At 32.6% G+C, this 16,346-nt stretch overlaps 1 protein-coding gene across 3 annotated transcripts; it reads right to left on the bottom strand.

The window, feature by feature from the left end:
• Positions 1 to 2,963: 2,963 nt before the first annotated feature.
• LOC110112680 (CBL-interacting protein kinase 1-like) lies at positions 2,964 to 16,139 on the bottom strand. 3 transcript variants are annotated; one of them, XM_028695366.1, is made up of 14 exons: positions 15,684 to 16,126; positions 15,445 to 15,507; positions 15,306 to 15,353; positions 6,741 to 6,812; positions 6,510 to 6,617; positions 5,250 to 5,330; positions 5,102 to 5,155; positions 4,887 to 5,012; positions 4,414 to 4,620; positions 4,206 to 4,310; positions 3,956 to 4,072; positions 3,681 to 3,752; positions 3,363 to 3,437; positions 2,964 to 3,258 (listed from the first exon to the last, which is right to left on the bottom strand). In XM_028695366.1, the coding sequence occupies exons 1-14, from the start codon at positions 15,831 to 15,833 to the stop codon at positions 3,130 to 3,132; spliced, it is 1,407 nt and encodes a 468-aa protein (XP_028551199.1). In that variant the 5' UTR covers positions 15,834 to 16,126; the 3' UTR covers positions 2,964 to 3,129. The 3 variants fall into 3 exon arrangements, with proteins under 3 accessions (XP_028551199.1, XP_028551200.1, XP_020700642.1); XM_028695367.1 differs by lacking the exon at positions 3,956 to 4,072 and having other exon boundaries at positions 15,684 to 16,139; XM_020844983.2 differs by lacking the exon at positions 15,306 to 15,353 and having other exon boundaries at positions 15,684 to 16,115.
• Between the last annotated feature and the right edge of the window lie 207 nt (positions 16,140 to 16,346).

Below are 16,346 nucleotides of genomic sequence, written 5' to 3'. Positions count from 1 at the left end.
TAAAAGTAAAGCTCAAAAGGTTATGAGTGAAGTTTGGGAGGGCTTATGTAGGGCTCATCATTCATGACCAAAATGAAATTAAAAAATTGAAATGTTGAACTATTATTAGCAAACTATCATTTAGGAGTATGTTGACTTGTAAAGAAACAACATCGATACCAAATTCACAATCCCATTCCTCATATATCTCTAAATTTCCTACATCTAATGATCACCTCATAGACATTTGAATGTTGGGGTACTTATGTTATATATTCAATGAATCCTCCATCATTATTAAACATTAAATTATGTTGGTTGTAGTAGATTACTTCTCTTAATGGAAAAAAATCAATTCATTAAGAGAGTTTGAGGTGAAAAATATTTTACACTTCTTATGTGATCATACTTTCTATAAATTTTTGTGTAGCATATAATATTATATCTGATAATATTACTACTTTTAAAAGCATCAAAATTAATAAAATTTCCTAAAGCCACAACATTGATTGTTGCTATTTGATGATCTATTATATTAAGGCTAATGGTTTACCTGAATCTTTTAATAAAACTCTTATCAACCTTAGAAAATTTTATCTAGTTACACAAAAGAATGACATGATAAAATACCATAAGCTTTGTAGTCATACAAAACTTCTACTTAATTAACTTTATATACAGTGAATTTTGGGTTAGAATCAATCATTCTTTCGAAACTAGAATGACCTTCTTTATGTGTAGCTATGAGTATTGGTTTAAATTACAACACGAATGTCCATCTCTACCTTAAAGAGTTAGATAACCTTGATGAACATAGATTACAAGCTCAATAGTATTTGGAACTATATAATGCTCATATGAATTAAGCACAAGATAAGCATGTTATATTGGGGACATTCACTAATAGCCACTTAGTTTTAGTTTTACATAACTGGTTGTCAATCACCATCAAGAGGTTGAAAATTTATACCTACCTAAGTAGGTACCTTTGTAGTAGATATTATTTAGGAAGGTTGGTCTTATCTTTTAGTAGATAAAAATCATACAATGCTCCCATCAACAAGATTTATCTCAAAAAAATATAATGCTTGTTAGTAGTTCTAGATACTTACATTGCGAAAGTTTCTTAAATAAAATTTAAGCTATTTAATCAAAATTATGGCTTCAAAATGAAAGAAATATTTTTTTCTCCTTATACACTTACTTATGTTTACCTTTGAATGCTTATGTTAAATATTAATTACTAAATTGACATATATTTTGACTAGTAATGTCTTGTTCCTAATTCAATTCGATCCTAAGGGAAAAAGGGTAGGAAGATAGGAAAGATTTTGTCATTTATCCTCTTTCATGTTTTATTAGATATGATATATTAGAGCTTTAATAGTGTACTTATCAAGGTTTGTTGTATCATACATTACATTAGACATAGTGTATTTTGTATCAAATATAGTTTGACTATATTATAAACCATATATATGATAATATATCTTTTTGCACATGACTTTAACTCTTTAATTTTATTTATGAAACATTTTAAGGTTTCCTCAAAGAAGCCTGCTTTTGTTTGTCCTTTGTCACACATTATAAGCTCCTCTAATCATTTTCTTTTTAAAAAAATTGTAAGCAAAACAATTTTTTCTGCTCTTAATGGGATTTCTTTTGATGTCGATATACGTCTTAATGAAAATTTTCAAGGAAATATCCTCGTATTCCCTAGTAAAGAATTGTTTTCAAATATGAATTCTAATATAGCTTGATTTTTCTTGTCCTATAACATTAAGCCTTCTTTAAATAAATTTTTTGCTTGGAAGATCCTTGAACAATTGATTTCATGGCAAACCCTTACCAAAATTAAATCATGAGATCCTCATTAGTGGTCACTTCCCTTCAAATTGGATTATTTATAGACTTGGCCCATGTAGCCACAACTCTTTATAATTTTTCAACTAATTTCTTATGTAGGAAATCTTTGTGAAGCTTATTGCATCTACTCATAATGAGGGGTTTCTTTTATATAGATCTATTCCCCCCTTATATCTATAAAAGGCTACATTTCGTATCTGGCGGAGAACATTTCCTTAATTATGACTATGAATAGACCCATTTTATTCAACTAAAAAGATCTTCCATGAATCTTACAAGCATCATTATCTATTCTATTTAATAAAATTTTAGTTTAGAGGTTGAAATTTAGTTGATCTAGGAGAAATCATATTCAATTAGAAGTGTACCTAATATTAATCATTGAATAATATGTAATTTTAATATATCTATTTTTAAGCATTTTATGCCAACATCTTTGTTTTCATTTGGTTAACAATTTACCAAATCATAAATATATTTCACTATCATATTTTTCTTTAGTTGCTTATATCTTATATTATAACTTTCATTTTGAATGTTCTCTTTTGGCAACTTATCATGTAAAAATATGCTATATTGTATAATCACACCACAACCCATCTTAATTTTATCATACAATTATGATTTATTTAGATTGTGGTTTAGCATGTTTGCATCACTATCAATGACATAGCTTCAATAAAGGTGAGGACTAAAATTATATATTTGTGACTCTTGCTCTCAAAAAATACTTCAAATATTAAACCATAAAGATTTTTGCGTCGTCGTATTTTAAATGTGGACCCCATTGCTATGAGATTGAGATCATAAGTGTAATTATATTGTTGTCGTCTCTTAGGTTAACCTTCTCTTTTTGCATAATAACATTCCAAGCTTGTGCACCAACAAAAACTTCAAAGCCTCTGATACTGATTGAAACCACCTTCCTAATAAATCAAGATTACTCAATTATAAATTAAGGAGTGATATTTTGTTAGCTTTCTTACATGTTTAAGGTTTCGCTTGGGATGACTTTTTTATTGCTTCTTAAAGCAGCTTTTTAGTACAAAAATTTTAATTTTTATAGTAAAAAACAGTTTTAAGAAACAGTAAAAAAGTTATCTCAGACGAAGCCTAAGTTAAAAGGAAATGCACTATAAATAGTGGACAGTTTTTCACAAACTTTGTTAATTCGTAAACACCATATCCTCTTGTCATGAGTGCAAATCATTTACAGCAAGTTATCCAACGTATATATACAGATGCGTTAAAATTACTCTATTTCTTGGACACTAAAATGCAGGACTAGATAGTTTTTACAGTGCTGATAGACTTACTCCCTTCAAATTGATTAAGTTCAGGCAATAGCGACCGCATCTTCAGAAGTTGTGCACCCTTGTAAACACTTAATTTATCTGATATCTTTGAGCATAACTGCAGGCAATTTAGTTCAACTTAAAAAGTTAAATATCCCTAATTTAACCAAGTTAATTCATTCATGTGAACCCAAAGCTCAGAATCATCGTAAAGAAGCTTGCCTGCCTGTACAAAGAGGAATCCCCGCATGCTTTACGAAGCTCCACCACATACAGAGATGGGCTGAGCTCAAATACCTAAATAAGAGCATAAATTTAGAAGAAACCAGAAATTTTGTGCTATATGAACCTCTGAGGTTTTGTTTGGGACGACTTTCTGACTGCTTTTTAAAACAACTTTTTAGTACAATAATTAAAATTTTTAAATTAAAAAGCTGTTTTAAGAAATAGTAAAGAAGTTGTCCCAAACGAAACCTAAATCTAAGGGCCATATACCAGAAAGAATAAATTTATTAAAAAAATAATAATAAAGAAACACACCTCTGCAGCTACTGAAAGAGACCCGCAGCTCCTCGTGCTTGTACAGCCTCTAGTGGGCTGTATGACCTTCAACTGCAGGAATAAAAGAATTCAACTTTTGCATATCATATCTACCATCAAGATAATTAATTGAACTATTTTGACCAGGACTCTCCAAAGAATCCGGTCTGATCAAAATTGTTATGGTGAAATTTAATTAATCCAGCCAGCCCAAAAGATATAACAACCAGAAGATAGTATTTTAGTCAGTGTTCTTATAGGTGTAAAATAGTAACCTTTCCATTTCCTCTTTGGACTTGAAAACCAAATTCAGTAACGATATCTTCGATCTTCTTGAAGACATCATTGGGTGAGTAGTTCGATGTGAATCTGATTTTTCTTTCAGAGACATCCTACGATACCCAATGAAACATTTGGATGTGGTTATCTTAACATTTTCTGGAGTTCATATGGTCACTTCATTTGCATCTCAATGGCTTCAGTAGGAAATTGAACATAAGGATATGCAGATCGTTTAAACCTTACCTCTTTCTCAAAAAAGCCCGAAAGATCAAAACATGAAGACATTCCTATGAGTTGGAAAGCATTGATTAGTGTCGATTTGTTTCTGAGCTCATCTGTCTCTACTAGCTGCATCAGTAACAAAGCAAAACAAGGAAACTTTATTACCTTTGAAATCTTACTTCTGTATGTGGTGAAATAATAATGATAATAAAAAAAGCAATAATTATACCTCTTCTACTGACAGGGATGCATCATCCATATACATGTCCTCTTCATCATAGGGAATAACTGGAGTATAATTTTGCTTAAACCAATTGTCTTCCTTGATTTCAGCTACATTTATTCGAGTTCTAGGATTTGGATCCAAAATCCTCCTTAGCATGTTTTGAGCACCAGGGCAAAGCCAGCTGGGAATATGAGTATCTCCTTTGAAAATCTGGGACACCAAACTTAAAGTACACTAAGCATGCACAAGCAAGATGAAAATTAAGACTTCGTTTGGGACAACTTTCGTACTGCTTTCTAAAATGAATTTCTAGTATAAAATTTTCAAATTCAAGAAATTTTTGTACTAAAAAGCTGTTTTAGAAAGCAAGAAGAAAGTCATCCCAAAGGAAACCTAAATAAAATTGTTTGCTGTTAATTTTGCATATTAAAGTGATTAACAGCACACATTGAACAATTCAAAATTATTCAACAAACCTTTTGGTAAAGAACTGCAAGATTTCGATCATCAAATGGAAGAGCACCAGTAAGGATGACATAGAGGATTACACCACATGACCAGATATCTGATATAGCACCATCATAACCTCTGTTGGAGAGCACCTGAAGAAATTATGAAAATTTAAATCCATCTAAATTTTCCACGTAGACCAATTATGCTTTGTCGTATTTTCACAACTTCAAACGCTCACCTCAGGAGCAACGTAGTTAGGACTTCCGCAAGTTGTGTGCAATAGCCCATCATTCTAATAAAGAAAATAAGAACGATGAATTATAGCAGAAAATGATTTAGTATGATCCGACTCGATTTTATCTGTAAGCATATCATAGACCACATACCCAAAGTTGTTGTGATAAAGCACTAAGTCCGAAATCAGATATCTTTATTTTACCCATGGCATCAACAAGAACATTTTCAGGCTGCAGCAGGAATGATAGAAAAATAAATATATGAACAAAAGAAACTATTATATAGAGATTTATTAGAGGACAAAATAAATCGAATTGATCCTATAATAACTTGCGAGAAATGAGCATTAGATCAAGTGCATTGTTCCCACCTTATAAAGTGTGAGGTGAAGGGTTTAACTCCCACTCAAGCTGATTGGTTTTACAACTAAAATAAAGTAAAAAGTTGGTAAATGAAATTCTTGTTAAGGAATATGAGAATATTAGGTTTATCCCATATTAGATAGCTGAAAATACAGTAGTGTGAAAAATTGCAATATTTAGCTCTCATCTATAAGCTTAATAATGATTATCTTTGGATTGAGTAGTTCATATGATTTGTGACCAAAATGGGCCTTTGGTACATACTAAAAATGCTTTTTCTGATTCAATAGTGGGTAACTCCCACAAGGGCTCTACATGAAAATGTTTTGTTTAAGGGGTAGTAATGGCCACTAGAGTGTATCATATGGTTAAGAGACATTTTAAGGCCAGTGAGAGTTTTGGGGTTAATCTCATATTGGATAACTGAAAACTTTGTTGGTTTAGAAATACTACTAATTAGTTCTCACCTATTTGCTTATGTTTTTGTGTTAAAAATGATTTAACTAACGTTTTATCACACTGAAACTTTGTCACTTACTTTGATCTATACTACATAACAAGTAGCTATTATGCGGCAATAATACTGGTTTCTACTTCATCCTTGCTCCTATCTTTCTTCTATTTAGAGGAACATAAGATGGTGGATCTAAAAGCTAAATGTATTTTTGATTTAGTTCTAACTCATAAAAACAAAATTTGCAGCAAGCTTTTAAATCCATTCTAAAAACACTTATTTGAATTTTTTTTTTTAATCCTGGCAATACCCTGACAATTATTGCATCCTTTAATAGGCTATTTGTAATAAGAAGCCATACTAACCACGATATCCTTTTATTCTAGGTTACAATTAGTATTTACATCACATTTAAAAAAGAGTTCTGCAAATAAATAGTTATTCTGCTCTAGGTAAAATATTCCTAGCTGATGATGGTTTGTTTGCCGTGAATTGTATACATAAATTTCTGAGACTGAATTCTGAGACAGGACAAATGGATGAAAGCATATAGTTTCTATTATAAGATTATGCATCTAAAACGTGGAAACTACCTTTAAGTCCCTATGATAAACTCCTTTATCATGACAGTAGCTTATGCCATCAATCAACTGCTGAAAAATATTTCGACCAAACTGCTCTGAAAGCCTTCCCTTAGACGCCTTCAAAGCATTCCAATAAAGAACATATATTACAATACTAGAATTAGCTAAGCCTTGTCATTAAGGTTAAAAGTCAAAAGTTAAAATGCATGTACTAAAGTATGAATAGGTGTTGATGCTTACTATTTTATCATATAACTCGCCACCATTCACATATTCAAGCACCATATAGATTCTTTCTTTGCTTGCAAAGACCTGCAATTGTTTGTTAAACAAACAATCAAAGATTAATAGTAGCAAATTTAGCAGACAAAGGTATTAGCATCTTAGTAATATACATTACAAAGTAATTGATATAAAGTTTGTAGTTTAAGCTTTAAACCACAAATTTAATCACAATTCTCATGCAAGAGGAAAAAAAAACTGACATTTGGATCAGCAAGGCATTTCATCTAATATGGATAGCAACAAAGTCAGTGAGAGTAAAAGGCACAACAACAACAACATCAATCCTTTGTCCCACTATGTGGGATCAGCTACATAAATCCTTTTTCTCTGTGAGAGTAAAAGGTAATGAAGAAAAATATATGCATAGCTAAAAATTTAGTAGTTGTTTCATAGTAAACCTTGGAAAGTATTTGATTCGTCATGTGTTTTAGAATATCCATCCTATCAAGCTCGTGTTTTGGGGAAACATTCAGATCCAAAGCACTTGAAAGTTTGAGCCTAAGCTTTTGAATTTAATTCTGGGACAGGATGATTTCAATTTTTTGCAAATTTAAAGTCAAAACAACGATCTCATAAATGTTGACCCCATAAGTCAACAGCATAGGCGACCTGATTTTAAGGATACAATTTGATATATTAATGTTTCGATTAAGTGATTAAAGGATTCATAAGATGCATATCAAAATAGTGGGATAAATTACATCGGAGGCAAATGAGACCTCATAAACAGGACAAGATATATGGGAAAAAAACGCATGAGCTCAATCGAAGAATTAATGATTAGTTATGTAATTATAATTTATTTTTCAGTCTTGCAATTGCAAACTATTTTTGCCTGCTGGCACTATAGGTTGCTTAGTCTAAGTAAGACATTGAAAGCCTATCAGAACCTTTCGGTACGAATTTAGACTGAGTAGGTAACCATAAGACTTATTTTTCATAGATATTTTAAAACAATAAGGATTCTAAATACAATTTTTGGATCATATATGCAATTGTATGATTGTACATATGATCTAACATGCTTAGCCATTGGAAGTTAACCATTTATATTTCTTGTAATGAACCTTTTAATAGCTGCCAATGGAAGTTTTAGCCAGAATCCAGAATTAGAATTATACATACGATTGGAAATCGTATAATCAATCAGTATAAAATTCAGGTGAATTTGAACTCATCGTACATATGATCCTCCAGTAACCGTTTCCAGGTTTTGGGGACTCCCAAAACTTCTTAGAATTCATTTGTAACTATTTTGAGGTGTTGTAAATTAATGTAACGTTTATAAATTCCTCTTCATCTCTCCAAATCACTAACAGGTTTGTAAATTGAATTCTTTCAATGTAAATTTTTTATTTTTTTGAAGAAATTTTCAAGTGTTCATCCAACTTTTGACCTCATTCTCTAATGAATTTGAAATCACCCTCATGTGCTTATAGCTTTAGCCATTAGGCTTCTTTTCTTAGTGTATGGTCTTCTTCATAGTACCCTCATAACTAGATTTCCTAAGGATTTAGCATTGGTTAGCCACTAGAAATCTAAAACCCTAGTATAAAATAAAAATAAAAAAGACCATTTTGGTTAGCCACTAGAAATCTGAAATCCTAGTATAAGATAAAAATAAAAAAATTTTGAAAAATAAAAAAAAGACCATTGAGACCCTTAGGCTAGGTATTTCTTAATTTGCCTTAGATATTATCCAGGACCCTTAGAACCCTACCATCGTCCCTCCTAATCCAATTTATAACCTTCTCAACCCTTTCCAGACCCATTGGTAATAGGTTGAAGCTAAAACCAAAAGCTAAAGCTCAAAATTAATCCCAAGTGAATCCTTGGGATTAATTGAACCATTGATGGTCTAGTTAACCTGTAATTAGCTTAAAAAGCCACCTAAACATCCTAGGAAACTCCCAAGCACTCTAGATAAATAGTAGAACTCCGTAGATTAATAAGTCAAAATTTAAAACCTCAAAAATAACCAAAATGCCCTAATTTTTAAAGGGCTGTTTGGTAAACAATAGGATTTACTTACTTAGGATTTAGTAAATCCTGTAAATCCTGGGGTTGTTAAATCCTGAAAACTGTTTGGCAACTTAAGTGATAAATCCTGTTAAATCCTATGAAACTATTTGACAATGTGATCTAGGATTTAAGCCGGTTGGTTCATTATAAAATTAAATATCTTATGTTTTTAATTTTAATTACTTCCTAAGTAAGATAAATTATTAATTTCTATCTTGATTAACATCAGTAAATTGTAATGACAAGTAATATCATTAGAATCTTGCTTAGTTATCAATTAGCATAATTAAAAATTTAATTATTGATTATAGTACTAATTATCAAAGTACTTAGTTGTCAATTGATTAAGTAGTTGATATATAATGAATTAGTTAATAATTTTTGGAAATAAATAATTATTTAACTAATACACCTAGTTAAAATTTCATTAATTATTTAAATTTTAATAATTTCTATTTAAAACTATAGTGATTAAGCTGATTAGATTAATTTTTTATTACTAATTATATTACTAACTATTTAATTAAGTTAAATTAGATGATTAATTTATGCACTAATTATAATATTAATTATTTAATTAATTTACTTAATTATTAATATTTTAAATTATATTAATTATGCTAATCAATATAGCTTAGATATGTGTAGGGCTCACTGTGGAGGTGCTTTCTCCCTTTCGCGCACTTCATCGGCCAAATCTCATAAATCCGCTAAACTACAGGATTTAATAAATCCGCTAAACTACAGGATTTAATAAATCCGAGATTTACGGCAAAACGTTATTCCACCGTGAGATTTACATCAAGCGTAAATCCCGTTTGGCAGGATTTATGTGACCTACACTAGGTGGCCCATAACCTTAGGATCTATCCTAGGAACCTTTGATTTGCCCTTGGACCCACCCTATTGGTCAAAGAGCCTTGGTCAACCCATTTGACCCATGGTCAAAATCAGTTTGACCAAAATCTTTCTGTTAACCCCAAAAACCCTAAAATAAAACCTAAACACCTAATTCAAACAAAATGTCCATGTAATTGAGTCTAACTAGCTTTAATGCATCATAGAATCACCTTAACAGATGCTTGACGCATGATCAAGCACTTTTGACCATGTTTAACCAATGTTTCACCAAAACCCGAAAAGAAACCCAAAAATCAAATCTAATTATCCAATTCAAGCCAAATGGCCTTGACATTAAATCCCAATGTTTTTAGCTTATTTAGAGGATATGTAGGCATATGTTTGACCCATTGTCAAGCCCTTCGATCATGGCCAACACTAGTTTAACCCTCATTGGGTTCACTAAGGATAAACCTATCCAAATCTAAATCAAAATCTCCAAGCTTTACATAACTCTTCCTAAGACCCTTGGCCAGCTCCTCTAGGTGGTCCAACCCTAAGTGGGTTAAACCCCTTGACCCAACCCTAACAAAACCCTAGAAATCAACCCTAAGTTTTAGAAAAAATATTTAAAATTCATTTTAATTCCAAATGACCTAAAGTTTTGAGGATTGACATAAGGATAATAATAATCTCTAGTTTTAATTTCAACAATATTTAAGTTCATTAGGTAAGAAATTTCCAAAAATCTAATTCTAGGCAAGGATAGGAGAACTATGAACTTACGAATCTTTTATTAATGTATAAATGATATTAAAGCTAGTTAGACTCATTTAATAAAAATTATAAAAAAAATAAAGTAAATTGCATTGAACTTATAATAAACCAATAATTAAAGAAATGTAAAATTAAACCAAAATGAAAATAGTAAATTCATTAAATTTTAAATATTAATGAATAAATAATTTCAATAAATCATAATCAATTATAAAAAATTCAAACTAGCTTAAAATTTTAAGGAAATATTTTCAAGTCATTCTTGACTTATGAATTCATGTAGCCGATCCCACGTAGTGGGATAAAGGCTTGATGTTGTTGTTGTTGTTGTAAAAAAAAATATGATCATTAAATTATATGTAAATTTCATAAAATTCAAATGAACTTAAATTTTTATGAGAAGTTCCATCGGTTATCCTTAATCTCTGATATTATTCTCATAAATTTTGGAGCTCATTTTAATGACAAACTAAAATTTTTTAATAATGAAAAATATTATAGAATTCGGAATATTTTAAAATAATTTCAATTCTTTTATGAAACATACTTTAGGTTATCTCCAATTTTAAAGAATTATTTCATAATTTTAGATATCATTTAAATCTTAAATAAAAATTAATAAACTCTAATTTTAATAAAATAATTATATAACCTAGAAATTAAAAAAATCATTAGTAATTCAAAAGATATGAGAATAATACCAAAGAAATTTTTGTGAACTCGCAAAATTATATAGAATAGTAAGCAGAATAATTTTGAACCTCGTCAAACTTAAAATACAATTTCTCTAATTAAACCTATATAAAAGCATTACATAATCAAAATTCATAATAATACTTAATTAATTTCAGGACATTATAAAATGTCACTTCACCTCTTATGTGAAATGTATATCTTGTAATATCTATGATGCTTTAAATGGTAATATTTTTAGTACGTTCCGACAATGTGTACCCGAGCGCTCAGTGCTGCAAAAGTTTACTGGGAGAAAAGACTGAGAGTGGAGAGACGTAACGCTATTTAATAAACTGGTGATGGATCACTGAGCGCTGCGGCGCTCCAAAATGGCACCGTGGTGCTTCGAGGCAGACTGAACAATTTTTCTTTTTTGTTTTTCTCAAGGGTGGCATCTCTTGATGTTATATAAAAGCTTTTCTCTTTTGTTTAGAGTGATAGGATGGTGTATAAGAATAGAGAAGCAAGGAAAGAGTGAGAGAGAAGAGAGATCTATACTTATTTCTCCCAATTTTCATAGTAGATTTCTTGGTGTGTTGTTGCTCTGTGGTTTTTTCCCGATTTCGGATTTTTCAACGTTAAATCATGGTGTCCTTTACTTTATGCTATATTTCAATTTTATTGTTTGTTTCGTTGTGTGGTTTACCCAACACTTAAGACTTCAACTAGTGGATTTTTTTTATTCAACAAAGATTCCACAGTTTTTTCCATTACATGAATTTTCACTCCCAAAAAAAAAAAAAAATTTTGTGAACCATTCTGATTTTGTAGGGAGCATCAATCATGACTACGAGATAAACTCTCTCCATTAATATAATATTCCAACACCAAACAAATCTAATAAGTTTAAACTCTGATATTGATAAGTGTAGCAGATATAAAATTCTCAAGCAAAATACCGTAACCCCTTTTTCCAGCTGTGAAGAATGATTGGATTTTTCATTAGATTAATGGAGATCAACTAAAATGAAAATTGGATTTTTCCAATTGATTGGGTGGTGGAGGCATGCAAGGACTATAAAAAAATTCCAAATAATTGGAGGTTGCAGATCATGAAGATGAAAGGATTAGGCAGAAGTAAGATAGCTACAATTAAAGCCAATTCAGACCAAATAATTATCTGGGTATATAATTCAATGTCCATTTGTTATGTCTATTATAGACTAAAACACCTTTCAGACCCCTTTTTCATTCAAAACTAGCCTCACTTATATTGTTAATGTTTAGATTAGGTAGTCGTGAATCAAAGAGCAGCTAAATGCCTCAAATTTTATAGCAAAAATTATGTGCAGTATCAGTTCCAATAACGAAGAGAAGATAAAGTCACTGCGCTTTTCCCAGACAATCATGGATTCAATCATCCCCACTCGATCAATCGTTGTCCTCAAGAATTTCGCTAGCTTGTTGCCACCAAAAAAAGCTAATGAAGTATATATATATATATATATATATACACGAAATCAAATGCCTTAAAAAAAATTTGCATCAAGCATCTAGGTGGGGACTGGGCACGTGATGCATGTTGAGAAATGCATGTCGTGGGTGGGGCCTTCAATCACGCTTACTACATGGGCCGTACAAGTTGTGTTGGCCAAAGCCCTCTAACATGCCCCCGCCCACAACTGCCATTTCAAACCGTTCTATTACCTAAATAATGATATACGCATCAAAATAATTAAATGGAAAAGTAGTGAAAATTTAGTTTAATCTGTAATTATTTTAGAAGTTATCAATTTAGAAGCTATTTTTTCACACAAAAAGAAATGTATGGTAAAATAGAATACAGTATAAAATATATGCAATACATTTGAAATATTTCGAATGGTTCTTATAGGTGTAAAATAAATACATATCAATACTTTTCTTAATTTCTATTAAGTAAAATGAAAGCAATGTAAAATTGAATGATGATAGCGGATGATGATTGATGATGATGGATAAAAGCGACATATGACAGCATGGGGTGGCAGACAAGGTTTAGCGGCATCGATGGTCAGCCAGCGATGTTGGCGATCAACATCAACAACAAAATCAACTTGTGGTGTATTTAGAATTCGGCGAAAATTAGGTGAGTTTTCAATGCATTAAAAAAACTACAAAATGAATTTAGAATTTGTCAAAATTTAACTTTGCATTCCTTTTCATTAAGAGGTTGTTTGGTTACTGAAAAGTGAATGAAAAATATTCCAGATGCAATGTAATTCAATATTTGGGTATTTGGTTTGATGAAAAAGGAACATTTTTCATTTCCTAATTCATTTTTAATGTATTTGTAAACTCATTTAGTTTTGGCTAAATTACTTTTACACCATAAGGAGACTGCGTTGTCGTCGCCAACCATCTACTATTGTCGACAACTGTCAGCCATCGCCAATCTCTTCCGCCGCCTACTGTTGCCCTCTAGTTCGTCTTTGTTAGCCTATGTGGTCATCACTGTCACCACTGACATAACCGTTACTCACTGCCACTGTCATTGATCGCCACCATCAGGGGTGTCAAAATGGGTTTTTGAGTATGGTTCAGGTCCAACCCGAAACTAACCTGCTCTGGACTGCTCCAATATGAACTCAACCTGATTACACGAATGTGTAATTAGAAATATAAACCCGAACCCAACCCACCCCAATCCAGGTTAACTCATCCCGACACCCAAACTTGGGCGAGCACAAAACAGGCGACGTAGAGTACAAAACACAGGTCGAGCGTAGGTGCGAGTGAGGTTGGGCAGGATGCAGTGCAGGCTGGAGTTTGGATGTGGTCACACGGTGCAGGCAGAACGTGGTCATGCGGTGTATGTAGTAGAGGGACGTGGTGCGGGCGTGACGCACGAGCTACACGACACAGTGCATGGCCTACGGATCTGCATGTTAATTTGCTAGTGCTAACTGTGAAGGCAGGACGCGCTGGCCTGCGGAGCAGGTTGATTCAAATCCAAAGTGATTCTTCAAACGAGTAGTAGGGAACTAGAACTCGAACTCGACCCATTTTTTCAAATGGTTTGACCCAAAATCAAAATTTCCAGATCAAATTTTCAGGTCCAGTCATAAATTGACACCCATAGCATCCACCATCGTCATTCATCATAGATGACAATCGAACACCACAATCACCGCTCACCGCTGATCATTGTCGGAGACCAACGTCACCCCCATAGCCACCACTGACTGTTGTCGCCACTAGCTACTACTATTATATGACTATACATTACGTTTATTTTACTTTGAGTCAAACATAAAAGTAATCCATTGTGTCATGTTAAAACTCGAATTCTCATTTAAATCTAATAAAGAAATATCATTTCTAATATTTTCTAATCAAGTCTTTTTAGATCTATCTCTACCTTCTTAACACAATTTAAGTCTACTATCTCTACTTTCCTAACCAGGTCATCGGAAGGCCGTTGTTTTATGTGACCAAATCATCTATGGTGATTCTCTCTAATCTTATCTTCCACTGGTGCTACTCCAACCTTTTCACGTATATGCTCATTTCATATCCTATCTCTAAGAGTAAAGCTACTCATCCAGTTGAGCATCCTCATTTCCAACCTTAATTTGTTTTTATGAAAATAAATTTTAAATGATATCAGTTTAAAGACTTGTCCTGAGATTAAATTCCACTTGTATTAAGTTCATAACTCGATAGTTAATAGTCCTATAAGAAATGATGGAAACAAGTAAATTTTTACTTTTTACCCTAAATAAATATTTATATTATTGAAAGAGATAAAGAAGTATGCATAATAGAATTATTGAAGCCTAAGGATATAACTAATATATATATTTAAATATTATTGTGATATACAAATAAATATAAAAATTTAAATATTAAATATATAAGTATATGATAATTTTATGATATGTATATAAATTACTTAAATTTTAAAATATCTTTGAAATCACAATTTTTTTTTTAACGAGGGTATTTACCCGCTATCATCCCTATAGGAGATGCATGATGACGTAACTAATCTCTAAGCGACTCTACCGGTAACTAATCTCATAGATACATGACCCGCAATTATTTTATTCCCACCACTTAGGAGATCATGAGAGAAAAACAATGGTTAAAATCGCAAATCAAAGAAGAAAAGTTCATGGGCCGGGGAAAGCAGCAAAAAGTCAAGTATTGGGCCAGGCTCCGTACTTCCTGAGGAGTATTTTTCGTCGGAATCATTAGCAGATTCGTGCTTTCCTAATAATTGATATCAAATTTAATTAACTTTAAAGAAGCCAATAATAAAAAAAACTGTGAGGAGTTCATAATTGAAAAAGATAGTACGGACCTCGTGGAGTCGGACGACGTTAGGGTGTTTCAGAAGTTTGAGCGTCGCGATTTCCCTTTTAAGCTGAAAAAGTTATACAGAGATTTTTTTTTTTTCAAAAAAGAACCAAATAACCCTCAAATCTACTCCCAAAAACCCTTTCTGATCTCCAAATACTAATGAAATGATAAAATAAAGAATTAGAGAAGCTGATTGAGCAACGGCGGTGGCGGAGGCAACGCCGCGGCGTGGGCACGTACCTGCTCGTCGATCTTGAGGTCGAGTATCCGCTTGCGATCAAGGATCTTGACGGCAAATGCCTCACCGGTGTCCACCCGTCTCGCAAACTTCACCTTCCCGAAGCTTCCCTCTCCCAGCATCCGCCCGAGCTCGTACTTCCCCTGCTTCATTCCCGTTTTCGGCCGCCACCGTCTCTCACTCGCGTAATCCCGAACAGCAACTGAACTGATCTCTGTCGTTTCCGATCGGCAACCTCAACCTCTACTCTTCGTTTGCTCTGGTCCTCCTTTGTCTAACACGGAACAGCGGATCGCATCAACCAACACTTCCTTTCTCTTCCACTTCGTTCGCCTGACGGGTTCTTATTAGCGTGAATTGGCCTGCAATTTGAAGAGTTTTTTTGGGACTGCTCGGCTAGCAGGAGGGAAGATTCCGTCACCTTCCGCATCGCTTACCGCGAGCTCGATACTCGCAAACCCAATGGATGTTGGCCACGTGTGGTAGGTGAGGATATCCCGATTCTTTTGCGAAAAAGTGCTCTCTCTTGATTTTTTTTTATGGGAAAAGTGCTCCTGCGTGGCACTTGGATCTACAGCGTGGCACTTTTTCAATGAGTGATTAGAAGGTAATATTATACAGCGAGAACGGGGCCCACAATTTCTATTTTTTTCCAGATTATTTGT

Source organism: Dendrobium catenatum, unplaced genomic scaffold (assembly GCF_001605985.2).
Source record: "Dendrobium catenatum unplaced genomic scaffold, ASM160598v2 fragScaff_scaffold_627, whole genome shotgun sequence".
Taxonomy (NCBI): Eukaryota; Viridiplantae; Streptophyta; class Magnoliopsida; order Asparagales; family Orchidaceae; genus Dendrobium; species Dendrobium catenatum.
The sequence above is the reverse complement of the archived record's forward strand: the minus strand, read 5'-3'. Positions and strand labels throughout refer to the sequence as shown.

Excerpts from the sequence above, each read along its gene's own strand:
- LOC110112680 (XM_028695366.1), bottom strand. The coding sequence starts at position 15,833 with ATGAAGCAGGGGAAGTACGAGCTCGGGCGGATGCTGGGAGAGGGAAGC. Across the intron at positions 6,618-6,740 it reads GCGAGTTATATGATAAAATA|GCGTCTAAGGGAAGGCTTTC; the intron begins GTAAGCATCAAC and ends AATGCTTTGAAG. Across the intron at positions 4,073-4,205 it reads CGGGCTTTTTTGAGAAAGAG|GATGTCTCTGAAAGAAAAAT; the intron begins GTAAGGTTTAAA and ends TGGGTATCGTAG.